This window comes from Notamacropus eugenii, chromosome 1 (genome assembly GCF_028372415.1).
Source record: "Notamacropus eugenii isolate mMacEug1 chromosome 1, mMacEug1.pri_v2, whole genome shotgun sequence".
Classification (NCBI taxonomy): Eukaryota; Metazoa; Chordata; class Mammalia; order Diprotodontia; family Macropodidae; genus Notamacropus; species Notamacropus eugenii.
Window position 1 is genome coordinate 591,281,323 of NC_092872.1, and position 27,913 is coordinate 591,309,235.

At 39.0% G+C, this 27,913-nt stretch overlaps 2 protein-coding genes and 1 long non-coding RNA gene across 6 annotated transcripts in view; 2 read left to right on the forward strand and 1 right to left on the reverse strand.

The window, feature by feature from the left end:
- The window catches only part of LOC140520532 (uncharacterized), a 94,989-nt gene extending 94,046 nt beyond the window's left edge, over positions 1–943 (reverse strand). Inside the window, exon 1 of the long non-coding RNA XR_011972565.1 lies at positions 845–943. This is a non-coding gene — a long non-coding RNA (uncharacterized lncRNA). The remainder of the gene's footprint in view (positions 1–844) is intronic.
- On the forward strand, positions 612–12,827 carry SNRPB2 (small nuclear ribonucleoprotein polypeptide B2). Of its 4 annotated transcripts, none has more exons than XM_072634509.1 (7): positions 612–1,077; positions 2,820–2,908; positions 3,884–4,056; positions 8,984–9,124; positions 10,211–10,261; positions 11,885–11,973; positions 12,420–12,827. In XM_072634509.1, exons 2-7 carry the CDS (start codon positions 2,845–2,847, stop codon positions 12,577–12,579), a joined length of 678 nt encoding a protein of 225 aa, XP_072490610.1. In that variant the 5' UTR covers positions 612–1,077; positions 2,820–2,844; the 3' UTR covers positions 12,580–12,827. The 4 variants fall into 4 exon arrangements, with proteins under 4 accessions (XP_072490610.1, XP_072490611.1, XP_072490609.1 ...); XM_072634510.1 differs by having other exon boundaries at positions 636–1,090; positions 3,919–4,056; XM_072634508.1 differs by having other exon boundaries at positions 642–1,090.
- Positions 12,828–21,174: 8,347 nt separating this feature from the next.
- Positions 21,175–25,984, forward strand: OTOR (otoraplin). Its single transcript, XM_072645031.1, has 4 exons — positions 21,175–21,301; positions 21,656–21,795; positions 23,677–23,787; positions 25,961–25,984. Exons 1-4 carry the CDS (start codon positions 21,175–21,177, stop codon positions 25,982–25,984), a joined length of 402 nt encoding a protein of 133 aa, XP_072501132.1.
- The last annotated feature ends 1,929 nt before the right edge of the window (positions 25,985–27,913 follow it).

Sequence of the window (27,913 nt, forward strand, 5' to 3'; positions counted from 1 at the left end):
ACGCATTCTCTCGTTTGAGCCTTGAAGCCACCCGGTGATATAGGTGATGTAATATCCCCAGGGCACAGGGTTGGAGCTCAGGGCTTTTCAACATCAAGGCCAAGCTTTTTACCCATCAGTATTTCCCAGGTGGGAAAGTGTCTGGGGCAGGACCTAAACTCGGGTCTGGGTTCAAGTCTACATCTTACCCACTGAACTACCTAGCTGCTTCTGTCAACGTTCATCCTCAACTGGGAATAGAGCCTATCCTTCCTTTAAGTCCCAACTAAAATCCAGTGGTTCCCAACCCCTCTTAATTCAAGCGCCTTCTCTCTATCAATTATTTATTAATTAAAATAATTACTCATTGACTCTCTAAGTAGCTTTCTTTGTACGTGTTTGTTTGCCTACTGTCTCCCCGTTGGACCGTGACCTCCTTGAGGGCCCCTTTTAGTGCCCTCAGCAGTGCCTGGCCCCCAGGAGGCACTGGAGGGTTATTGATCGATAATAGTGAGGACGGCACACGCAAGTCCTCAAACGCCTTCCTAACAATTCGGACACGGGTTAGCCCACAAACACAGACAGGAACCACTGCCCCCCACGCACAGCCCAGATACGCAGGCCCTCTCTGAGGGGTCCCGACTCTCCGCGGCCCCCTGGGGGCTTTCCTGGCAGGGCTACCGGGGGGGTTTGGCCATCTCCTTCCCCGGCTCGTTTACTGGCGAGGACACGGGGGCCAATGGAGTTCAGTGACTTGTGCAGGGTCACACGGAGGCCAGCCTGGGAACGCTGCAGTCTCCCGGACCCGCTGCGCCACCCAGCTACCCCCGTTTTCTCTCCCATTTCCCCAACGCCGCTCTCCTACCCTTCCACTGGGACCCTGAGCGCAGGCGCTGCGCGGACTATACAGCCCGAGGCCTCTCGGGGAATCGACACACTCGGCGCTCGCCCTCTCCACGAGCCGGGCGCCCGGCTCTCGGCGCTCGGTATTTAATTGAGGTGCCTGTCTCTCCAGGTACTCCGTTTCCGGCCGTTCTCATTTCTCTTCCGGTGTTTCGGCGCGGAGCGAGCACTGAGAGAGGCAACTGAAGCCTTTAGGTAGGACCTCGAGGTGCGTGACGGAGTTGCCTCTTTTGTCTATGCTTTCTCTCTCACTGCCGGGGGCAGGCGCAGTTTCCCTGGGGATTGTCCTCTCCCCCTCTCTCCTGGCTCGGCCTCGCCCGCGTGGGGTCCGAGCGGGGAAAGCCCGCGGGCTCCGCGGCCGGGGATGGGAAGGAGAGGAGGCCGCCTTGGGACTGGCGGGGGCGGGGCCCTCCCGGGGCCTCCTCGCTCCGGACGCCCGCAGTTTAGCCAGGCAGCCCAAAATCGTTGAGCCCCTCCCGGGTGCGGGGCACGGTGCTCCCTGAGCCCTCTTGATACACAAAGAGGCCGAGACGGGCCCTGTCCGGCGTCCGGTGGGGAATTGGGCCGACAGACCGGCTGTGGACCGGATCCACGGAAAATGGGTCATACGGAGGCACCGGCCGTCGGGAAACCTACGGTGTGCCAGGCGCTGTGCCAAGCGCTACAGGGAAAGGCTTCCTGTAGAGGAGGAGGCGTAGGCTGGGACTTAAGGGGAGCTAGGAGCCAAAGACATCGTTCAGGCAGTAAATATGAAGGCCCTGCTGTGTGTCAAGCGGTGCGCTGAATGCCGGGCGTGCAGGAGGCGGGAGACGAGAGCTGGGGCTCTGGAGAGCTTACAGTATGGTGGGGGAGACACACACACACACACACACACACGTGTATATATACAGAATAAACCGTAACAGAGAAGACACTAGCATTAATAATGATAGCAGCTAACGCTTATGTAGCGCTTACTGTGTGCCAGGCAGGGGGTACAAACCCAAGACAGAAGCACGCCCCTGGCCCCAAGGAGCTTACATTCTGCTAGAAGAAACAACTGCATAGAAATATGTGCGGTGCAGACTGTATGCAGGAAATACAGGAAATAATGAGCAGAGGGAAGGCGCTGGCCTTGTGAGAGGTTAGGGGAGATGAAGAGGGAAGGAGTTCAGGCGTGGGGCACAGCCAGAGAATATGCCAGTTAAACCCAGAGGTTTGCCAGCTTCTTGGTTATAGCCCCAGCCGCAGAGACCTGGGGAGCAGGGGCCCGAGCTGAGGAGCACTAGAGGAGGGCGTCTTGTTGAGAGCCATTTAGTGACCTGGTACCCAGTCATGTGTATTTGGAGGGGGAAGGATCCTTCTTTGGGTGGGGAGAGAGTGATCCAAAAAGTAACTATGTGATATCTACCTTTCAGAAGCTGAGTTTTAAATTCACCAATTCTGGGCATGAGAGGAAATGACCCTACTTTATTTGAGTAAGCTCCTAGAGGTGGAGGAGTTTTCCACTTCTAGCTTCAGTCTATAAGGTTTCTTTGAAGAACTTTGGGACATAGGAGATATGGACCACTGAACATGGCATGTTGGCATCAAAGAAGGCTTTGTGCTGTATGAGCAAAGCGGAATCGAAGTAGCCCAGAAGAAATGCAAGATGCTCATTTTCAGAGAATCCATCCCAAATGTCCTGTTTATGCAGACCAAACTCCTCTTGGTCTGATCACAGTAGTACCAATGTAGTGATGTCATTTTGGGCCTCAAGATGAAGGACAACAACCAGCCAACTCAGACACCTAGTATAGTTACTTTGTTTATAATAGGAGCTTAGTAAGTGCTGGTTGATTCATTGATTTAGAAAATCAGGTGAGGTAAAATACATTAGAAAGAAATAGAGATGAATGCTTCACCAGTTTAAACTGCTGATCAGAGAATTTTTAAAATGAATTTTTTTTTATTTCTAGGCTTCTCTGAAATTTAATCCAAAACATGGATATCAGGCCAAATCATACAATTTATATCAACAATATGAATGATAAAATCAAAAAAGAAGGTATGTTTTTGTGTATCTGTTTGGCTCCTAGTGTTAGGTTATATATCTGGTTGGTTGATAGGAAATTGGCTACAAAATATAAACTCTGCATTGAATAAATTTTTATTTTTTCATATGTACCAAGTACAATGACCTCTTTTCAAAAAGTACTTTTTTTGTGTTAGAATTTGTAAACCAAGTTTACTTGTACTCTTTATGCTTTTTTCTTGTTATTCCTTAATGAGAGTTAATACTTTGATATGAGCAAAATTAACGATATTCTCTCAAACTTTTCCCATATAATCATACATTTTAAATAGCACTGATCTTGGATGTAGACAGCAAACACTACAAAAGGTTTCTTTAAACTATCTTTCCCCTCCTTTACCTCAGTTGTTTATTCCTGTGCTTGAAGTATTAGTTTAAGTCATTTGTCTATTTTATGTTACTTTCACTTAGGAATGTATGGTTACCCTTCTCACCTATTCAGTGATTCATTGTAGGTAACAAAGATTATAAAACAAAAGAGGGGTAAATAACAGTTTATTAAAACGAGACACTTCAGTCATACATGACAGTATATGGATTATTCCACACCCATAGAACCTCACCTCTGCAAAGAGAGGTGGGAGGTGCATCAAATCTGATTTTAACAATTTAAGACTAACTACAGATTGAATTTCAAGGACAGCTTGCCTCCTGCTGTTGCTATTTGAAGCTTGTAAGTGGAGAGACTGAATTTACTCTATCTTATAAAATCTTTATACTGTCTAGTCAATTATAATGGCTCTTTTCTCAGTGGGAGAGTCTTAATTGGCAGTGTAGCCAAAAAAATGAGCAAAAACTCAAAAACAAAATTAAACCTTCATAACTTAAATTCTTCCTTTGCTTGGAATAGAGGATGGAGGTAGCACAAGGAATATGTAATGTTGTTAGCTTTTTGCAGCATACTTTTTTCATTTATAGTTAACTTATTTCTCTTCTAATTTTGCATAGAACTGAAGAGATCATTGTATGCCCTCTTTTCTCAGTTTGGCCATGTAGTGGATATTGTGGCTTTGAAGACTATGAAGATGAGAGGTCAAGCTTTTGTTATATTTAAAGAACTTGGCTCATCTACGAATGCTTTGAGACAGTTACAAGGCTTTCCATTTTATGGTAAACCAATGGTGAGTTTTTTTCAGCCAGTATCTTTTTATTTTTTCATTTTCTCTATGAAGAAGCAGCATAAGGTACTAGATAAAAGTGCTAGACCTGCATTCAGGCAGACCTGGGAATGAATGCAACCTCCACACACATGTAATAGCTGTATGACTGGGCAAGTCACTTTTCTTTGTTGCTTTCAATTCCTCATCTGTGGAAAGGGAGTTTGGGACTAGATAGCTGGCCTCCAGATAGATCTACTGTCCTATGATCTTAAAGTTGTTATTACAGATTTACATATACTTGAGATTATCTTTATTTGAGATTGAAACTTTTATACTAGAGACATGGTTTTGGATGCTAGTTTGTGTTTAATTTTCCCTGAAGAAAACAGTCATTAATAGCTATTGTTTTTCTCAAATGAGTTTAGTTGAGTAAATAGAGGAAATAATTGAGCTCTTCAGGTTGCTAGAGGTTAGTGTTATATAAAGCAATTTTACAACTAGATAAATTATTCCTTTTCAAAGAGGATGAGATAATGCCCAAAGTTTTCTTTTCTAATAGAATTATGTGAGGGTCTTCCCACTGGGCTCTTATATCTCTCAGAGTCATCTTAGTACAGTTTTAAGTAGTCACCTGCTAATGATTTCCCTGTAGGTAAGAGAATCATAGGATCATAAGATTTTTAATTGGAGATCACCTATTCCAGGAATTCTTAACCTTTTTTGTGTCATGGATACCTTTGACTGTTTATTGAAGCCTCTTAGCTCCTTTTAAATGCATAAAGTAAAATATAAGATTGCAAAAGAAACCAATTGTATTAGATTCAGATTAACAAAATATTTTTAAAACATGTTTGTGAACTTCAATTTAAGTACTTCATATCTAAACAAACCTGCTTGTTTGGCAGAGGAGAAGGCTGGGCCTAGAGATGGGAGGTAACTTGCCAGAAGTATAGGACATCCTCAAAGGGAATCTTATCCTTGTGCTTAGGAGCCCCAGGGTCAGGGATGGTAGTCATTTAGAAGCAGGTGTCCTTAGCTTGAGTAAAATATGTCACTGTGTGCCAAACTAAGCCCTGGGAATACAAAGCAGAAGGAGCATCCCTTCCTTGTTCTCCAGAAGCTGACAGTCTAGTGTAGAGCACACAGTGCTGTATCATTTGGTAAATGTGAGCTGGGCACAGAGTAAAATCAAGGTCATCTTAGAGAAGAAGCACTAGCAGCTTGAGGACAGGGAAAGACCTGTAAGAGGTAGCCTGTAAGCTGAATTTTCAAGGAATTGGAGGGGTAGAGGTTAAAAATTAAGAAGATTCTGGACCTAGGAAAAAGCAATTGCAGAGACACAAAGAAAGGAGAAGGGACCTCATGGCTGATGGAACAAAAAGGAGACAAGAATGACTGAACCGTGGAATGCGTGGAAGGCAGTGATTATCAGATAGGAGGAAGCCAGAGGAGTTTGTCTAGGGAGGAGCCATTGGAGTTTAAGAAGGGGAAGGAATGGTAACGGCCAGATCTGAAGCCTTGGAAAAGACAGAAGGGGGCAGGAAGAGCAAGCAGAGATGAGACCCTGAGGAGAGTGCTATCTGTGGGCATAGAAAGAAGATAATTGGTCGGAGAGATGATCTTGAGGGTGATGCTTAGATTAGGCAACAGATGGGGAATGTGGGCCAGTAAGAGCAGGCAGGGTAAAGCAGGTGTTTCAACTGTGGTGGCAGAGGGTCAGAGTTCACATACTAGTTCTCTTTACTGGATTCCTGGGTAACCTTGGGCAAGTCACTGAACCTCTTCATTCCTCTCTGTTTTTTCTCATCTCTAAAATGACAGAGTTGAACTTAGATGACCTACAAGACCCTGATCAGCCCAGCTCTAAATCTGTACTATTCCTTACAGAATTGATAATGATTCTAATCCATTCCTGCCCAAACCATCCCATTTATGGGTTTCCTGGAAGTAGATTCAGTGAATCAAGTACATTATTTGTGCTCTTTATTAATGTGAATGTCAGACATCACTGTTTTTTCACTACAGGCCATCATGGGGAGCTTCTCCTGGCCATCTCTTGTTTGACCAGATCTCTTTTTTTTTCAAGTTTTCCTAGAGATACCTTGCTACTTGACCTGCATTATGCTTACCCCAGCATCTCAGAATGGGAGGGATCTCAGTTCAAAGTCCAAAACTGTACTTGTACAGAAATTTCTTCCACAACATACCCAGTAGGTGTCCAGCTTTGTTTTTTGTCTTTGGTGAAAGCTGCACCACTGCCTCTTGAAGCAGCCGATTTCTACTCTTTAAAAACTCTCTGTGTTAAGTTATTTGTCTATCCAACTTCTGTCCATATTTCTAAGTCTGCCTGCTAATGCCAGGGAAAATAAGTATACTCTTTTCTACATGACATGCCTTTAAATTCTAAAGACAGCTATCCTATCTCTTTTGGTACACCCTTCCATTATCCCTACCCTTACCTCACTTCTCTGGGCTAAATATCTCCAGGTCCTTCAGCTGAGCCTTTTAAAGCATTTTATGTATGTTATGTATCCCAATCACCTCCCACCAATCTTAGAGGAGGCGTGGGTTCTAGGTGTGGCTCTGATCCTGACTAGCTCCATTGGGTTAGTCTCTAAGCCTCATTTTATTAATTTGCAAAATGAATGTGGAGCTAAACGATTTGACATTCCTTCTAGCTCCAATATTTTATGATTCTCAATGTCAATCAGCAATCTTATATGAGGCACAACAGTAGGCCAATTTATCTGTTACATTCTTCTAATATAAAAATGCAAATAAGATAATAGTTCCTAGAATACTTAATCATACTCTGTTCTGGAAGTGGGGATAGATTTTATGAAGCTTAAGCTTTATGGGCAGCTAGGTGGTGCAATGGAGAGAGCAGCAGGCTTGGAGTTAGGAAGTTCTGAGTTCAAATGAGGCCTCAGACACTCACTAGCTATGTGACCCTGGACAAGTAAGTCACTTAACCTCTGCTTGCCTCACTTTCCTTATCTGCAGAATAGGAATAATACTAGCACCTACCTCCCAGGGTTGTTGTGAGGGGCAAATGAGATCATATTTGTAAAATGCTTATTAACACAGTGCCAGTGACATAGTATTCACTATTTAACTGTTAGCTGTTATTGTTATTAGATACTTGGGGAAGATGAAGGATAAATACATAGGAAACTGACATTAAAAAAAGTCATTCGGGGACACAGATTCAGACTGTGGCCTAAGAGAATCTCTAATGACAAACTTAGTGACAGCCTTTCTCAGACTTTTCCTAGTTCCTTCTTAACCAATCCACTGGTGTGAAAAAAGAAAATTTCTGTTATTTGGTACATCATCATCCCCTTCTACTCCATTTCCACAGCACTGCCTTTATTTTAAATTTCTCATCAGCTTCTCTTGGAACAGGACAGAATTCTTGGCTTTTAAATAGGCAGGTAGTAATTTATAGGCAACAAAGATAGCTATTAACTAGAAATTGTTCCACTTTGAAATGGGAATAATATTAGTTTATAAATAAATAAGTAGGCCTCTTGGGGGCAGCTAGATGGCACAGTGGATATCTTTGTAAGTTCAAATGCAGCCTTAGGCCCTTATCTTTGCTAAGAAAACCTTAAAATGGGGTCAGAAATTGTCCAGCATGACTGACAACAAGTAGGCTCTTGTATTCTCTGTGTACCTAAATAATTTGATTAATCTTGTTATACTCCACAAACATTAAGTGTTTACTGGGGAAACAAAAAAAGGCAAAAAATAATCCTTGCTTTCAAGGAACATCCATTTTAATAGGGAAAACAGTATACTGATACATAGGTACATACAAGATACATTCAGAATAAATAAAGGTAATCCAAAAAGGGAAAGACTTTAGCAGCCAGCAGGGCAAGGAAAAACTTCTTGCCGGTGGCATTAAAGCTAAGGCCTGGAAGATGCCAAAATCCTAGAGGAGAGGTGACATCATTCTAGAACCTTCGGGACAGCCAGTGTAAAAGCATGTCATTTTCCTTGAACTTTATTTAGGTCAGTACAGCTGGAACACAGAGTGGGGGGAAGTAATGGTTTAAGAAGTCTTGGAAAGCAGGAAGGAGCCAGAATATGAAGAGCTTTAATGCCAGAAAGAGTAGTTTATACGTGACCCTGGGAGTAATAGGGAACCACTGAAGCTCTGTGAGTGAAAGCCTATGCTTTATATAAGTCATTTTGGCTGCTAAATAGCAAGCAGATTGGAGAGGGGGGAATCTTAAGACAGGGAGAAGAATTAGAAGACTGGAGGAATCCATGTGAGACTGGGATTGTGGCTGTATGTGTAGAATAGGGGACTTGTGTAAGAGATGCTATGAGGGTAGAAACACGATTGGATTTGTTATGTGGGGTAAGTTCTAGTGAGGAATTGAAAATGATACTGAAGTTGTGAATCTAGGTTGGTGGTACACTCTCCAGTAATGAGGAAGAGTGGAGAGGGTTTGGGGAAAAGATAATGAATTTTGTTTTAGTAAAGTATACTTAAATGCTATAAAGATGTCTCAGAGCAAACAGAACTTGATTATGTGAACTAAATGGCCTAAGGCAAAAATATATTTCTAACCTTTTGTGATTTTCTATGTTCTGTTGTTTAAAGAGACCATTAGGAGCTATTTATACATAAAGGGAAGTTGTACAGATAATCCAAGATTATCTTATTGGCATTTAACAAGTACTTGTTGATTGATTATGCTGTAGTTTTACTTTTAAGTATAGTTGTACCATAACCTCATTTGATACAAGCCTAAAAACATACCTTTTAAATGATGAGCAACAATGACACTTCTATCTGGCAAGAAAAAACTTTCTAATTGTGATGTAGGTTTCTTAAAAATGTGTCTAGCTGAGCAGCAGTATTTTATTTTAATAAGGAAGTCTGAAATATTTATATTTAGAATAACAAACTCAATCTTTTTAAAAATTAAAACAGCGAATTCAATATGCAAAAACAGACTCTGATGTAATCTCTAAAATGCGTGGCACTTTTGCTGATAAGGAAAAGAAAAAAGAGAAGAAAAAGGCTAAATCTTTGGAGCTAACTGCCAATGCTGCAAATAAAAAGCCTGGTCAGGTAAGCTGAGAAAAATGCATTAAAAACTTTGGAAAGTAATCATCTTTCATGTAAAGATTTCAGGGTTTTTTTTTTGCTGTTAGCACTTCTGCCTCAGAGGGTTTATATATTATTGTGTATTTGAAGAGCCATTTTTTTAAGGCTTATTGTTAATATTGAAGTATTAGAATTCTGAAAATTCAATAAAATTTGAATTGACTCAGAAGTAGGTATGCTAATCAACTGCATAGATATTGACCATGAAAATGTGTCAGGCAAATTATTTACATAATATTTCATTTCATTGGTTTTAAATGTATATTGCCAACTCACAAGCTGAGTGGCTGAAGTCTCAAGCTCTTATGATTCCCATTGTGCTACGATATATATAAGTAAATCATTGACATTTTTAGCACTAGAATGACCAGGCACATAAATTCCGTAAAAATATATTACAGTTTTACTTAGAAACAAAAGTTTTTCAGCCTCCTTATTTTTGCCTTCCTGATTAAAAAATAAATGCACCATGTTAAGCAGTTTTGTCCTTTGAGGCATTCTTACATTCTGGTCTTTCTACTGTTAAGAAATACTTCATTCAAGGCACTTTTCTGTGAATGTTTTGAGTAACTTTAGTGAGAGATTTAATGTAAGTTATATAGAAAAACTTAAGATTATCACTCTGAAAACAACTATTGAATGTTTTAGAAACAAATTTCATTGGATGCAGTTTTTTTTCCATGGTCACATCCAGGTGACTATTTCTGGAAGTGTCTGTTTTCTTTTATGTCTAAGTTGTTTTTCTGACAGAAGATAAAATTGAAACTTTTGGCTGGAAAATTTAAAACTTTACAAGCTTCATTTTATGTAATATTTGTAAAAGTTAAGACTGGGCTTTTCAAAATTGGGACCATACTTTTATTATGTTCATTAAAAAAAAGAAATTATCCTTATGTGTTTTAGATCCGGCATCAAAAGTTATGTTGTTAATGGAACGCAAAATATAATAGCTTCCTGAAGCTGCTATAGTACTTCAGTAATTATAAATCTGAACTCCTGCTGTTTGTAATGATGAGAAATTGTAAACTTGTTTTATGTTTCTTTTGTTAGGCCACACCAAATTCAGCTAACACCCAAGGAAATTCAACCCCAAATCCTCAGGTAATCTTTCTTTATAGAATCCTTTAAAAAAAGAACTGTCCAAAGATAAATTATATGAAGATAGAAGATACCATATCAAGAGTGGCAAAAGTTTTTCAAACAAAGCAAGTTACCCCAGAAGAAAGACATTTCTAAAAGGAAATGTAGCACTTTTCCTTTTGAATGGAAAGAAAACTAAGGTGTAGCGTTATCTCTTATCTCACAGGTCAAGTTAATGTCAGAATCAGGAGTGTTAGATCATAGGCACCTTTAGAGTGTAGGTCATATCTTGGGATCGAAAGTCTGTGGTCCAGAGCAGTGGTATCAAACTCAAATAGAAATGGAGGCCATTGTACATAATATACTGTACATAAACTGTACATAATATCTCTGTGGACTGTATGTTGACTCAGAAAATTACATATTAACATTATTTGTGTTCTATTATATATTTTGTGAAATAAAATTTAAATTAAAATGTAATCTAAATAAAGATTAAAGTGTTGTCTGATTCGGCTGCACTCTGTTTGCCGCCTCTGATGTAGATCTAGAAGGGACTTAGTGGTTTTTTTAGTTCGTACCCTTTATTTTACAAATAAGAAAACTGAGGCCCCCAGAGGATGACTTGCCTAGGGTCAAACAGGTAGTAAGCATCAGAGATGGGATTTGAACCCTTACTTGATTTGAGCTTATTCATGTTAGAGATGCATAGGGGTTATTGAACAGATAATGTCGCATAGTGGAAAAGACACTAGACTTATAGTCTAAAGACCTGAGTTTGAGTCCTGGTTCACCATTAACTTAGAAGTTTTGTGACCTTTGATAAATGACTTAATTTCAGTTTCATTATCTGTAAAATGAGGATAAATATCTGCCCTACCTACCTCACAGAGACGTGAAGAATCAATTGAGATGATGTATGGAAAGTATTATCTAAATGGGTGAAGTTATCATCTTTATCCCCTATGGTTCTTTGCATGCAGTAGGCTTTCATATTTGTTGAATGATGAAAATGGAATGTGAGACTGCCAGCTTCTCCATATAACTAATCCCTAATAATTTTTTTTTAATGAATATAGAGAGAGGACATAATAGTTGTATCCATTTGAAGGGCTATAGTGTGGAAATGTGATCAGACTTGTCATGCTTGGCACCAGGGAACAGATTTTCCTAAAGCACAAGTTTAACCCACACTCACACCCAGTAAGCTCCTCTGGCTCCCATTCACTTCCAAGATCAAATATAAAATCCTCTGTTTGGTATTCAGAACCCTTTATAACCTCCCCCTCCTCTCTGTCCCCCTCACCTTGTCAGTCTTCTTACATGTTATTCTTTGCGATATACTCTTTAGCCCTGTGACACTGGCCTCCTAGCTGTTCCGCAAAAAAGATATTCCATCTTCTTTGCTAATGAGGAAAGTTTTGGAAATCCGAAGGATTTTCTGTACAACCAAATCTGCTGCCCTTCCTACCAGTAAAAAATATCAGTTTCTGAACTTTTTATGTAGTATATATTTTCTTCTCTGAACTCTAATGTCACTTATAGTCTATTACACTCATCAAAGTTGTTGGTTTAAGATACAAACGAAGAAGATTACAGTTAGTTTCTTTCCTTGTAACCTAAATTTATTTTGCTTTTTTGTAGGTGCCTGATTACCCACCGAATTATATTTTATTCCTAAATAACTTGCCAGAGGAAACTAATGAAATGATGTTATCTATGCTATTTAATCAGTAAGTTTGCTTTGTTGTTGTTTTTTTTTAATAAATGAGTCTTTACTTCTAATGAAAGCCCCATGAAAGAAAAAATTATAATTTCATGATTTTAATCAAGCTCTTCATTACAAATAACAGTTTTTTGCTGGTTTGCTAATTTGGTCTAGGATTGTCACTTTAACTTAATACACATGTGTAAAAAAAAGAGACAAAGCTTCGATGAAACTTAGTATACATATGTGTATATCTATATGTATACAAACATATACATATATATTTATCAATAGATAGTTTTTTACAGTACTGTTTTTACAACTCATTTTTTGTTTGGAGTAGTGTGTTTTAAGGGCAGATACATAGAGCCCTTTATCATTGTGTGGGGGGAGGGAATTATTTGCAATCAATTTCTTTCATAATTAACATCAGATATATTACTTATTTTCCCCCCTTCTTTTCAATTAAAGATTTCCTGGTTTCAAAGAAGTACGGTTGGTACCTGGGAGACATGACATTGCTTTTGTGGAGTTTGAAAATGATGGACAGGCTGGTGCTGCCAGAGATGCCTTACAAGGATTTAAGATCACACCATCCCATGCCATGAAGATTACATATGCCAAGAAATAGCTTTATGGACATTCTTTCAATGACTTAGTTTTATTTATGGCTTCTGTTTTTCGTTATTCAAAAGAAAGAATTCAGAAATTTTGAAGAGCTTTCTGAAGATAATAGTGAAAGTAGAAAAACATTTTACATAAACTTTTTTTTAAACTCATATTCTCCAGTGTTCCCTACAAATTTAGGGTACTGTAACAAGCAAGAGACGTTTTGTACAATTAAGAGTTACTTTTCAATAAATAATGTTATGCCTTGGTTTTTTGGCCTATTTCCTCCTTTATCTGTTTGTTCTATATTGTAACTTTTTCTATGGCCACATCTTAATTGTGTTTTGCTAATCATATTTATTTTGGAATGACCAAGCTTTGAAATACCATTGAAAAAACTAGAGATGTATTTGAGAAAGGATGTTAGTAAATAGCTAACTTTTTTCGTGGTGGTAGAAAATGATCATTTGAGAGAGTAAAAGAAAAAGAATATTTAGAAAGTAACTATTTCCTACCTTTTGGGAGGATAGATGAAACGAGGGTGATGACTTTGAGGTTCTTGAATTTTCAAGACAAAAGGGTCCTCAGTGTCATCTGATAGTAGTCTTTAGATGAGGTTAATACCTAAATAATATGAGTAGAGATTTTTTTCAAACTTTATTTAAACTTCAAAAATTAATAACTTGTTTTTCAGTTACCTTCCATTCCTACCCCACTCTAGCACTGAGGAATCTTACTATTTTTAAGGCTGATATTAAAATACCTCTAGGAAAGAAAAAAAAATTTTCCTTTTAAGTTTAATCAGGTATGTTTCCTACTACATTGGACTTCAGGTACCCTCTCTGACCACCTACAATTCCACAGGGCTTGTCTTGCCCTACTTGTGCACTCTCTACCCTTACCACTTTCCAGCCACACACAGCTGCCTAATTCCCTGTGAGCATTAATTCATTCTTCAGTCATTAACCTACTCTCAACTGGTCATACTTACCCCTTCTCAGTGATTATGAACCCACAGAGGACCACTGTTCAAATCCTGTTCCCCTCACTGATTGCTCTCATTCCCATCATTTCCACCACCCCCATTTCTTCCCTCTCTGAAGTGTGCTTTGTATGTAGGTAAGCTAGATTTCATCTTAATTTTTTTTCCTTTCTTACTCCATCTTGCACTTACTGAGACCTGGATCCCTCTGGATGATACCACTTCCCTAGCAGTCATTACAGACTGACTACACTTAGACTCATATACCCCAGCTTTCTAGTCTCAGCAGAGGATTTTGATTACTTCTTGGTCACTTCAGGCTCTCTTTTCACCAGCTGTACCCAGTACAGCTGTCCCCTTCCTTGACATTCAATCCATATTTATCACCCAGTCAAGATTCTGGTAGCTGTTAACTACTGGCCTACAAGACATACTCCTCAGTGAGTTGTTTCTGGATCAGCTTTTCTTCCCCAACTCCTGCCTTCCTACTAGGGGACTTCACTGCATGTTGATATCCTGCCTTTCCCACCCCAAATACCTCACCTCAGTACCTGTGCTTACTCATTTCCCATGACTTATCCCACCCAACCCTTGATCTTACCATTACAAGTATTCCGCATCTTTGTTCATGAACTCTAAAATTCCTGTGTGTGATCATAATCTCATTTCATTCCATCTCTCTTGTTTTACAATTTCAAACCCTATTCTTGATCTTTACCATGATGTCCAAATCCCTTTAATCCTTAATTCTTTCCCAGTGTACTAGGTATGCTCTTCTCCCTTCCCCATCTTAACCCCTTGGTGAACTAGTTCAACTCTACACTCTTCTCTCAAGTCCCTTTCCCCTTTATCCCATCAATGATCATATCCTTTCAAATCCCAGCCCTGGATTGCTGTCATATTCTGCTAAAACAAACTGGAGAAAGTCATAAAGCCGTATTAGCTGAGTCCACTGCATGCAGATCTCAACTGGGCCTTCAGTGTATGGAGGCAATCCTTTTACACTTTCTTAGTCCACTACTCCACTTACCACAATGACTTTTCTGAACTGTTTTTCCCCCTTCCTCAAACCTCCCAGAGCTCTCTCACTTTCTTAACTGAGAACCATTCCTTATATTTGAAAAAGTTGAGGTCTTTCGCAGAGAGCTCTCTCTCCTCTCCACTTCTTTATCTCACATAAGTCAGATGCCTTCTGCCACTGTTTCTTCACTCTTGTTTCGCATGAAGAGGTGACCCTTCTTGCCAAGGCAAACCCCTCTGTAAGCACAAGTGCTCTTATTCCATCCTGCCTTCTCCAGCAGATTTTATCATCCCTACTCTCAAGTATCATCCCTACATCTACTACTAGTGTTCTCATCTTTTCTTGTTACTGACCGCTTTCCTACTATCTGCAAACATGCCCATTTCTCTCCCTCAAAAAATCCTTTCTTGATCCATCCCTGCTAGCTATTGCTATATCTCTCCTCTCCTTTATGTCTAAACTCCTTGAGATGGTAATTGACATTAGATACTTACACTTCCTCTCACTTTACAGTCTGGCTTCCACCCTCATCATTTAACTGATAATGCTGTCTCTCTAAAGTTACTAATGATCTCCTAATTGCCAAATCCAATAGCTTTTCTTCAAACCTTATTCTTTTTTGACTGCTCCGTAGTCTTTGACAGTCAATCAACCCCTTCTCCTTGATAATCTCTTCCTTGAGACTACTCTGCCTTGGCCCTCCTCCTACCCATCTGCTGAATCTTCAGATCGCACCCATTAACCATGGGAGTCCCCCAAGGCCCTTTCCTGGGGAATGTTATACTTCTATGTTATTTTACTTTGAGCTCTTAGCTCCCATGGATTAAACTATTTTCTCTGTGCAGATGACTCTCAGATCTACTTGTTTAGCTCTAACAGCTCTCCTGACCCCTAGTTTTGCATCTCCAACTAACAGACATATTGAACTGGATATTGCATAGATATGCTGAACCCATCATGTCCAAAACTGAACTCAGAATTTTCTCTCCACCTCAACCCTCCCTTCTTAATTTCCCTATTACTCTTAAAGGTACTTCATTTTCCTAGACAAATAGGCTCAAGATCTGGGTGTCATCCTGAATTCCTCACTCTCACAGCCCACATTTAGTCTGTTGCCAAATCCACATACTTTTACCTTCTGAACTCCTCTCATCTTGACCCTTCTTTCCTCTGACACTGCCACTAGCCTGGTCCAGGCTCTCATCATCTCACTTCTAGGCTATTGCCATAGCCTTTCGGTTGGTCTTCCTTCTTTTCACATCTTTTCCCTGCTTTCCTTTTAAGTCTCAGCTGAAGTCCCATCATCTGCAAGAAGCCTTTCCCAATCCTTTATTGTGTTGCCTTCCCTATGAGATTACCTTCAGTTTATCCTGTCTATATCTTTTTTTTATACATAGTTATCTGTATCTTGTCTCTCCCATTAGACTGTGAACTGTAAAAACAAGCACTCTGACACATCCAGGAGGGCCTGCTGTACAGGTTCTTAGATCTGCTTTTCTAAAAGGAAAGCAACTTTTGGGGGGTCGACAATCACTTTAATCAAGCACACATATCATTCACTTAGTTCAGGGGAAAAAGCACTGTGAACTTCAGAGAAAATACAGAGAAACAAAGATCAGCCAACAGACAGGGCTTCCAACTGTCTGACCATAAGCAATACATACATCACAGATCAACAGACAGATAACTGAGCATACATACATACATAGTTACGGGAGAGAGAAGCAATAGCATCTGAGTTTTCACAGCTGGGAGGCTGCTTAGCAGCTGCCCAGTGTCTCATCTGCCAAACAAACACTTCCAATGAGTAAGCCCCAAAGTAAAACCTCCCCTCATAGTATTTATATATTTTTCAGAGCCAGAGGGCATCACAACCCTTGTGAACCTGTGCTTTAGAAATTAACAAAAGGTGTGGACCTCCCCTAATCAACCTTTCCTTAATGGGCAGGCCCATTAATGGGTGGGGAAGATCTTTAATCTCATTAGCATTACATGAGCTCATCAATTCATAAATATCTCATTTATCTCATTTTGTCCTCCCCCTGTCCCCTGCCCCCCAAAAAACAACCCAAAACACTGGGAGGTAGAGACTGTTATAATCCTCACTTTACAGATGAGGAGACAGGTTAAGTGATTTGCTCTGGATCACACAGATACACACTGAGTGTTTCTGAGGCTAGAATTGAATTAAGGTCTTCCTGACCAGAGGCCCAGCACCCTATGCACTGTTCCACCAAGTTACATCTTAATACAATATTAAACAATTATTTTTGTACTTCTTTTGATAATTTTCTTTCTTATAAAGGGGAATTTTTTTTCCCCTAAATTTAGAGGAAAATACTAGTATTTTTGCTTTGCCACTAGAATTTTTTGAGTCACAGAGGATTTCCAGTTCCCATATGAATCGTAATAGTCTTCTGGGAGAAGTTCATTTCCCTGGGTAGGAAGTGGCTAGAGTAGAGGAAAAAACCTGGATATACATTCAGGCAACCTACCTTCTATGAAATACTTAAAAGATTAGGCCATTGCCATGTTTTGGTCATTAGTTTGTTTTTTTTTTCTGGAAGTAAGGTTAATGACTGGAGTCTAAGGGCAAGGAGGCGTGAAATTGGAAGTTTCTGTAAGTCTCACTATTTTTCCATTTTTTAAATCTTAGCTTTCAGGTTTTTTAAGCTGTTTACTCTGGGATCTAATAGATTATAGCCCGGTTCCTTGCCCACATCACATGCGAAGAATACCAAGGTTGCAGACATTTTTTGTTGAATTTGGTCGTAGAGATAGTGGCAGACAGCATTTGGGATAGAAGCTGATTCCAGAAGTATGGGAGAAAAATTTTCTTCTTAGGGTTGGAGGCTATGAGAGGAAATCTGGAAGCTTCAGAGGAAGGCATGAGAAAGTCAATCTACAAGGCAAGCCCTTCAATAAAGATGTTTCTTTAGGCCTCTACATCTGGTGGAGACACATCTCATTCGTCAGATTTCCTTCCATTTCTGTGGATAGGGAGTACCATACCTTGTAGTTTTCTTCTTTATAAGCCAAACCAATAATATAACCCAAACCCAAGCAAAACTTGACACAAGAGCCTCTGTCTAGTCTACTAATGCTCAAACTCTGCATTCCACTCTTTTCTTCACTTTTTGGGGGAACAGGGCTATGTGGGTAACCATACCCACAACAAAGTCATTAACATACCTTTCTTTTACTATTGGCCTTCAAACTTTAAAATAAAATTTGACTAAAATATCCTTAGATGAAATTTTACTCAGCAATTTCGTTGGCCATTTGTGACCGACATGCTATTATCATTTCTAAAAATGCCTCTCAAGACAACAGTCTCACATTTGGCCTCTTATAGCCTTGCCTGTAAACGTTAGGCTGAGTAGGATAATTCACACTTTCATTCCTTTCCTGGCTCTGCTTCTGACTCTTTAAGATCTCCATGCCTGGGTTGTCTTCTCTCCCATTTGTGAGTTCCTCCAGAATCTCCTTTTTGGGGAAAACCCTAGGCCAGCCTTGCTTTATTACTCTCCTGACTCTGGACAGTGACACCATTTCTCCCTCCCCTATTAATATGTATAACCCTTGAGGGCAAGGACTTGCTTAAATTGTATGCCTAGTACTACAGTGGCTGGCTCATAGTAAGCACTTAGAAAATACTTGTTGACTCGGTTTCATAATGATTCAGATCTTTGGGGGCAACCAGTTGATAGAAATGGAAGTAAACATTTCTCCTTCACAAAGTATGGAGATATATTACAGTATGAAATGGAATGTGTAAAATGTACATGTATACTGAGTTGTGGGGCAGCGAGGTGTGGAGTGGACAGAGTGCTCGTCCTGGAGTCAGAGACCTGAATTCAAATCTTTCCATAGACACTTAGAGCTGTATGACCCTAGGCAAGTCACTTGATTTGCCTCAGTTTGCCTCAGTAACCTCATCTGTTAAATGGGGATAATAATAGCACCTGTCTCGCCGGGTTCTTGGGAAGATCAACTGAGCTAACAATTGTAAAGCCCTCCGCCTGGTACACAGTAATTACTATATAGACAGATGTTAGCAATTATAGCTGCTCCTTGGCCAGATACATTAAAGTTTGATTTATACTTTTATCACTACTTGTAGCTTAAAGAGTTGTAAAATATCATGCTGCGCTACTGCTTTCTACAACTCCTCTGTATAGGGAAAGGCTTAAAAATGTGAATATTTAAAATGCCCTAGGATCCGGGCCCTTAATGTGTGCGTGTGTATGTCTGTGCGTGTGTGTGTGTGTGTGTGTGTGCGTGTGTGTGTGTGTGTGTGTGTGTGTGTGTGTGTGTGCACGCACGAGTACTCTCATTTGAAATTTTGTCACCCACTAGAGATGGAGGACAATAATGGGAAAACCAGGCTGCCAGGAGAAAGATGAAGTAGATAAAAGGGAGAGGGTCGTGGCTGTAGCCATGTTCCTTCCCTTGTAGCGAGAGTGTTTGGAATACTAGCTAGCTCCAGCCTCCCGAAATAAGGGTAAGGCCAGAGTCTGGGATACAGGGATCTATCAGGTTAGGTTCCTTGATGGACCCGTGCATTACAATTGCCCACCTGGAAAACCCTTGTCTTAGCTGGGGACTTGTCACATCATAGTGTGGTGGAAAGAGCACAAACTTTAGAGTAAAGAAGGTCTGAGTTTGAAGGCTCTTGGGCTTTTGTGGCCACGGACAAGTCAACTTCTCTGGTCCTCAGTTTCTGCTTTTGTAAAATTGGTAAAAGCAACCAATCAACAAGTATTAAACATCTACTTTATTTATGCCAGACTTTGTACTAGGTGTCCAATGTACAAGAACAGAAAACAAATCCCTGCTTACATTCTAACGGGAGAGAAGCACATACGTAGTAGGTACTAAATAAATGTTTGTTAATTGATTGACATATACAGCATGAATATAAAATGAGTAAATAGAAACAAATATAAAGTAGATCTGTACAAGGTACTTTGGGAGGGAGGACACTAGTAGTTTGGGGGAATCAGGGAAGGTGTGTAGAAGATGGTGTTTGAGCTACCTCTTGAAAGAAAGGGATTTTGAGGTAGGGGCAGATTGGAATGCATGGAGGATCACAGGAATGGAAATGGGCTATGGAATGTCTTGTGGGAGGAACAGTAAGAAAAGCCCTGGTTTGTCTGGATTACGGTGTGGGAAGGAAAGTAATGTCCACTGAGTCTTGAAAAATAGGTCAAGTCTTACAGGGATTTAAAAGCTAAATAGAGGGGTTTGTATTTGATTCTAAAGGCAATAAAGGAGAAAGAGATTGGAGAGGACTGTGTAGAGGAGTCCCATGGCTGGATTTGAACTTGAGGAAATTATTTTGGCAGCATTGTGTGGGAGAGACTTGAGGCAGGGACACCAATTGGAGGACTGTTGCAATAATCTGGAAAAGAGGTGACAAGGACCAGAGCTGTGTCAGTAAAGATAAGCAATAGATGTGGGATGATGTGAAAGTAGAAATGACAAGATTGGACAACTGATGTGGGGATGATGCTGAGGTTATGAACCGGATAAAGAATGGTGGTGACAGAAACAGGGAAGTCTGGAACACGGGATGGTTTGAGGACAAAGATGATGAGTCCTGTTTTGGACATTTGGTTTGGAGAGGTCTCCAGGACATTCAGTTCGAAATACATTTTTACTTATTTCAGAGAGTTATAAACCTTTTGCAATCCCTCTTAATGCCAGTGCCTTTCTCTGAGATTATTTTCAGTTTATCTTGCATATATCTTTGTACATAGTTGCTTACATTTTGTCTCACCCATGAGACGGTAAGTGCCTTGAGAGCAAGAACTATTTTTTTTCTTTTGGCCTTTCTTTGAGTCTTCAGGGCTAGCACTATGCCTGGCATATAGTAGGTGATTAATAAATGCTTGTTGATTTGACTTGATGACCTTAATTTGTTCAGTCATTGGAGGTTTTCTCGACAAAAGTTACTGGAGTGATTTGTCATTTCTTTCTCCTGCTCATTTTACAGATGAGGAACTGAGGCAAACAGAGTTTAAGTGACTTACCTAGGGTCACATAGCCAGTCAGTGTCTGAGGCAGGATTTGAACTCATGAAGATGAGTCTTTCTGGTTCCAAACCCAATACTTTAAATCTACTGCACCACCTAGCTGCTCTGATGACCTTAAAGCACAATATAAATGAGTTAATAATAACTATAAGGCTAAATCTTTTGGGGTGATACATAACCATCCTCTAATTTTATTTTAAGAAAAGCAAATCTATTTATTTCCAATAAATTTATTCAAATGTAAGTAACAGGTCTTCATACATGACTTGTAAAGAATTTAAAGTAAAACTGCTACTTTAATACATGTTTAAAAAAAATTAAAACAAATAATACTCTAACTTTCCATGGGCATTTAAAACTTAAAAAAAAAAACCCATATCAATGTAAAGAAAGGGTAGAGGAGATTATGCTTTATAAATAAGTCCACAGAGTATAGTGTAAGCTGAGGAAGTAGTGGAATGTTAGCCTCACATCCCATTGGCTGAGATTATTTATCCAGATGTTGGCATTTTGCATAAAAGAAAGGAGCTACTGAAGCTGGTCCACATTTGATGGTGAGAGGTACTAGCAATGAAAATGGAAAGGATCATGAAGGGGATATTTTTTCTCTGTCTTTTGAGCCTTCTAGCAACTTGTGTTGTGCATGGAATTTTTATGGACAAACTTGCTACCAAGAAGCTCTGTGCTGATGAAGAGTGTGTCTGTAAGGGTTATTTTGTGCCTTTCAAATTATTGTACTATATAATTGAATGTGGGTATATTTGCATAAAATCTAATTGTATTTTCTAATGAAAAATGTCCAATGTATGCTTGATTAGCATTTTTTCTGATCTTTTAAATAGTTTCTCTTCTAGGGAATATATTTTGTTAAGTTTTCTGCCAAGTGAAACTTTTCCCCCGCTTTAGTTATTTGTAATTTAAGTAGGATGTGTAATGCAAATTTTGACCTATATATGATATTTGTCAACTTAAGTTCAATAGTATTTTTAATACTACTTTGTATTTGTTATAATGTAATTTATGCAATAAATGTATCCCTGTCTTTTTCTCCCCCCAGATACGATTTCCCTTGCTAAAGCTCAAGATGATTATAATGCCCCTGACTGTAGGTTCATTAACATTAAAAAGGGGCAGCAGATCTATGTTTATTCAAAACTAGTGAAGGAAAATGAAGCTGGAGAATTTTGGGCTGGAAGTGTAAGATGAGATTTTATTATACACAATCATGGATATGTAAGGTTGTTACTGTTTTGTCTATTTTTGATGAATTTGTTTAATTTTGATGAATTAAAACTACTCATTGTTATTTTAAACTATACTAATAATAGGTAAATGCCAATGTAGAGTGTTATCAAAGAGAAAATTTCATAGAATATACAATTTTTTTTGCATATTCAGCTAATACTATAAAAAGCACAGACAAAATACAGATCAATACAGAACTAGGGACAGAGTGGATAAGGTAAGATCTGTCTAGGGCAGAACATTGAAGAAGTGGTATAATGAGTTACATTTCTTACAGTTTTTATACAGTATGCATTTTTAATGCTAGGTAATTCTGCCCCTACTCATTTGTAGGCATTTATTTTGTGAAAAATCAAGTTGTATGTTTTAACAGTGAATACTCTCAGTCTGATGGATGGTAACCCCCAGGGAGTGAATTTTCAAACCTTTCCTGGCACACACAAGTGTCTTCTCACCTTAGGGTCTAGATGGTATTTTGTCAGGGAATAATAAACTAAAATAAATATGTAAGCGTGAATATTAGTTGTCAATATGGAAAATTAATCCACCCCTCTTGCTTTTGACTTTATTTCAGAAAGCTTGAAAAGTTTTCTAGGCAAGTGTTTTTGGATTGGTTCAGTCTCTGGGGACAACTCCTTAATTTCCATCAAATAGCATATCTTTAACATCAACTTTGAATCACAAATTCATTCCCTTTGAAGGATTCCAGAGACCATAATAATAAGGAATTTATCCACCAATAAAAAGTTTACAAGACACTTTGCATCCATTATCTCCTCTGTGAACCACAAAACCTTGTGAGATAGTTACCATCAGTATTATTACACCCATTTTACAGGAGTGGAAATGAAGGTTTAGAGAGCTTGTGCCTTGCCCAGCATCATATAGCTAGAAAGTGACAGAATGGGAATTGATACAAGGATTTCCCGACCCAGAGAACAGCATGCTTTCTGTTATTCCATGATTATTCTCAGTTTGACCTATGAGAGAGCAAGAATATCCCTGTGCCACGTAACCAAATAAATGGTCATCTAACCTCTTTCTTTGATACCTCCAGCAAGGGGGACTATCTTCTAGGACAGCCCATTCTACTTTGGGATATCTCTAATGGAAAGTTTTCCCCTAAAATCCTAAATTTATCTCGCAACTTGAACCCACTGCTTCTAGCTTTACTCTTGAGCAGAACACAACACCAATCCCTCTTGCAGAGGACAGCCCTTCGAACATCCTAAAACAGCTCTCATGTTCCCCCAAAGGATACCCCTCTTCAGGTTCACCATCTTTGATGTTATGGACTTGCTGCCCATGGCACCACACCATCCAGAACTAGTTGAAGATTTTTAAAACAGTAGAAAATCTCTGTGAAGATTCTCCAAAGAGGCTGCATTCAGACAAAAGTGAAAACCAAGCCTTTGAACCAAGCCTTTGGATACACTTGTCCTTTTCTGTCAAGCCAAATACTATTACTGTAGTCTACTTTAGCATCAGATTCCAAAATATTGATTTACTTTGAAGCACCTAGGATCTAAGAACCTTTTAAATTGAAAAAAAGCAAGTTAATTAATGTTAAAAGGAAAAGTCCCGTAGCTTTAGCCAACAGATCTTGTTAATCATTCAAATTGTGTGACTTTTAGAGACACAAAGCTACATGCTGCTAAAATTCATGCATGCTACTTTGGGGAAATCTATCATTAGCCTTAGGGCTCTAGATAAATTCCAATTGCCCACCTCAGCTTTGCTCACCCTGCATCTACCCTTAAGGGAATGAATTGATTGAAATGTGGATACAAATAGAACCAGTGTGTCTAATTGTTAACTGTCCTCATTATTTAGGTATACGGTGAGCATTATGAGGAAGAAATGGGAATTGTAGGGTATTTTCCCAGCAATTTGGTCAAAGAGCAACATGTCTACCAAGAGGCAACCAAAGAAATTCCTACAACGGTAAGCAGCTTTCAAAAATACATGTAATTCTATGAAAATATGATCATAGCAATGACACAGGTAGCCTTAGATTTATAGTATTATCTCTTCTTAATTAATATTGCTTTGTCAAAACTGTGTATACTTTACCATTTATGCATAGGTACATGCTCAAAGACACACATTTCCCTATATATACAATGTGTATGTGTACATATATGTACATACATGTACAAATGTACAATACATGTATTGGTCTGGACCTGTGATTTCATTAATACAAAAGAGACTTGGTATAGTGTTTCGGGTGCAGGACCTAGAATCAGGAAGATGTAGGTTCAAATCTTACCTCTGACCCATTAGCTCTACCACCACGGACAAGTCACTTAATTCCTCTGAACCTCAATTTCCTTATCTTCAGAATGGAGGGTAATAATACCTGTAGGACTCACCTTGCAAAGTTGTTATGAGACTCAAATGAGACAATATGTGTAAAATGCTTTGCAAGCTTGAAAGTGCTACGTACAAGTTACGGTAATAGGAACACTAATGGTGATAATTGACAATAACAATTATGATCATAAATATAGGAAACTCACAGTGTGGGAAGTCCTTCACTGATCCAGATTGATAACTTATAGTCTTAGAGGATTGGGGGAGGGTGCTGAGAGAGTCCTTTTTCTGTCTTCACAGAGTTGGAACAAATCCAAGATAGGACTTGAACCCAGGCTTCCTTTAATATTGGCCTTATTTCCTTGTTATGGACTTATTTAAAGCTAGGCAAACCTGGAATGACCATGGGCAAAGCTCTTAAAACTTCCCCCCAGGCAACTCTTTAGGATTCAAATGGTATGGGAGTTGCATGAACTTTGAATCTAAGTCAAAACACCTGAAGTCAATTCCCAGCTCTGCCACTCTTAACTGTCATCCAGGGCAATTCATGGTACTTCTCTGGGTCTCAGTTTCCTTGTCTGTAAAATGAGGGAGTTGTACTAAATGGACTCCAAAGTCTTATGAAGATGTAGACAGATTGCCAATCTGCTTCTGTAAAGAGCTTCCATACCTAGAATTCCCTACACTAATAAAATCACAGGTCTAGACAAAAAAGGATAGCTTGCTGATTCCATAAAAAAGCCACAAATAGCATTACATAAACCATGTGTTTTGAAATAGGTCCAGTAGTTGGATTTGTTTATTTATGTGGATAGTGAAGGAAAAAGAAGTGATTAACCCACATACTGTATTTGAGAAAATTAAAGTGTTTTGAAACCATCTGTGAATGCCTTATTTTGAGGCAGACAGACTCTGCTTTATGTAGGATATTACAGCTGTATCCCTTCCAGGGTCCCAGAGCCCAATAACCCAGTGGCAGGAATAAAAAATCCTTTTCATTAACTCAGCAAGGTTGTTGTTTGGACATGGGGAAAGTCATTCTGCTGGCAGAGCCTGGAAATGGGCTCCCCAGGAGGGAGCCTGCTGCTTACTGGGCAGTGTAACTGAAGACCTTTTTCTAATAATTCCAAGACTGCCTCTCACCTATTGTTTACTCTCAGTATTAAGCTGAGAGACAGGGAGATATCTATGAAATAGATAAGAAGGCAGAGAACACAAGCATTTATTAAATGTTTACTATCTATGCTAACTGCTTTACAAATATTATTTCATTAGATTTTCACAACAACCCTGGGAGCTAGGTGCTCTTTTTACAGGTGAGAAAACTGAGGCAAACAGAGGTTAAGCAACTGGCCTAAGGTCACAGAGCTAGGAAGTATTTGAGGTTAGATTTGAACACGGGTGTTCTTGATTCCTGGCTCAGTGCTCCATTCATTATATCACCTAATACTTATTAAAGAGTTTAAAATTTGTTTGAAAAATTTTATTATTGAATGTGAGAGAAACCTGTGGTGCTTTAGATTTGGAACCTAAATTTGACTAAAAAAGAACATGACTAAAAAAGAATTTGACTTAAAAGGAGCACAGGTATTTTTAATTACATTTTAATAAGCAATTAAATGACCACCATAGTTTAAAAAAGTTATATTTATGATACAAGTCAATGAAAACAACCCAAAATTCAATTTAATTGTTTCAGTTGTGACATGATTCCTTTTGGTTTAACAAACTTCTAAATAGCTTATTTTTTTATTTTACTTTATTTTTTAGCTGAATTAAAGTTTTTCTATTTCTTTTTCAGGATATTGACTTCTTCTGCGAGTAGAAGTTTACAGTCATTGAAATTTCTGATGAAAACCTTGGATATTTAAAACACCCATACCCTCCTCAGACTAAACCAAATCCCCACAGCCAACCCAGAGAATCTTTACTTTCTATAAATTAGTGAAAACGTTTATAAATTTGTAGTTATTACTAAGTCCAGATCATTTTTGCTGGCTCAGTCCCCAACTCCTGTTGACTCCTGTGCTTAGATGGATCTGAATTTTTGTTTTTCTGTTTGTAAAATAATATTCTCTGCTCAGCTCTTTCATAGACCATGTGGGAGGATCAACAAGACATTACCTACAGGAGACTTTAAGCTCTCAGGTGGACAACATATTATAGCTACTCCCTATTTAAAGGTGCTACAGGATTGAAATCAATGAGAATGATTAATAATTGTTCTTTAGACTAGAAGCTATTTCTACAAATTAATTTTGTTTGAATAGCCCTGTCTTTTAAACTGATGTGTTTTTCCCTCCTTAGTTTTAAGTCTTTTAAGAAAAATGAGACCTTAAGGCATTTTATAGATGTATTTTATGACTGGATGTCTTAATCCGGGGGAGAGTATTCTATTTAAGAAGTCATAGCATATAGGTTCTAACATCACTTATTAGTCTTATTTCACATAGCTCAAAGCCTTTCATGTACTCTCTTCAAGCCAGCTTGGACTACTGGATACTCTGCCTCTCCTCAGCCTTTCCCCATTCTTGGAATACATCCATCATCTCTGACTCTTGGAATCCTTTTCTTCCAGTAAGACCATGTCTCTTCCAAAAAGCCTTCTTCATTTGTTCTCTCATCACCCCATCCCTTGTATCAGCTCAAGTATTGTCTCTACCTTCAAAATTCCATACAGTATTTTGTCTCTTATTCTTTATATCAGACTTATTTGGATGTGGTTCATGCAGCTCCTTTCCCTTTAGCCTATAAGCTCTTTGAGAGCAGGAACTGTGTTTTTTTCCTTTGTATCTACAATGTCTAGCCCAGGGCTTCTTAGAACATTGATTAGGTTTAACTTGCTCTGTTACCATCTCTGCCTGTTGAATTGAATGATTTAATACATACCTTGCATGTTCAACTTATTTTCACCAGTTTTTCCATTTATAACCTTGTGTATAGCCTTGTATTTGATTTGCATGGAATTTCCCTTTCATGTACAAATACCTTTAGTCATAAAATGATACATCAGAAATCTCCAGTGGTGCTATTAATATCTTTTCATATTCAATTTTTAGTTGTTTTCATTGAATTGTAGTATAACTATAACTTTTTAAAAATATGGTGGTCATTTAATTGTTTATTAAAATGTAATTAAAAATACCTGTGTTTCTTTTAAAAAAATCTACAGTTTCTGTACTTTGGAAGCAGTTTTTTAAAATCTCTGGATATGGACAAGTTAATAAAGGTTTTAGTATAATAATATATAGTCTTTTGTGGTTTTGAAAGGCTCTTTTCCACAACAGCTCTGTGAGGAGTGTGGTACAAGTATTATTATCCTCATTTCACAAATGAGAAAACAGAATCTCTGACGGCAGATCAGAGAGCTAGGATGTCTCCGAAGCAGGATCTGACACCACGTCTCCGGACTCCCATGTCCAGCACTCTCCTCTCTGAATGCTGCGTGGCTTTGCTAAAGTTTAATGCTAATTTAGTTATGGTTTCTGCTTGTCTATGTTCGACATGTAAGAGAGAATATTTGGTTCATGCTGCCATGTGGACTGTTATATAATGTTCTGGTGTTACGCCTGTTTTCCTAGGTAGTAAAGCACTCTCACAATTTTTTTCTGGTGTCTAAAGCATGCGTAGGTAGCTGAGATGGTTTTTAATGGTGTCCCCAGAGGCTATCAGGGTCCTAAGTAAAGGGCAAATCCTTAGAAGTTTGTTTTTAGCATTCTGTCTCCCCTTTCTGTTCTAATATTTGGTACTCTTC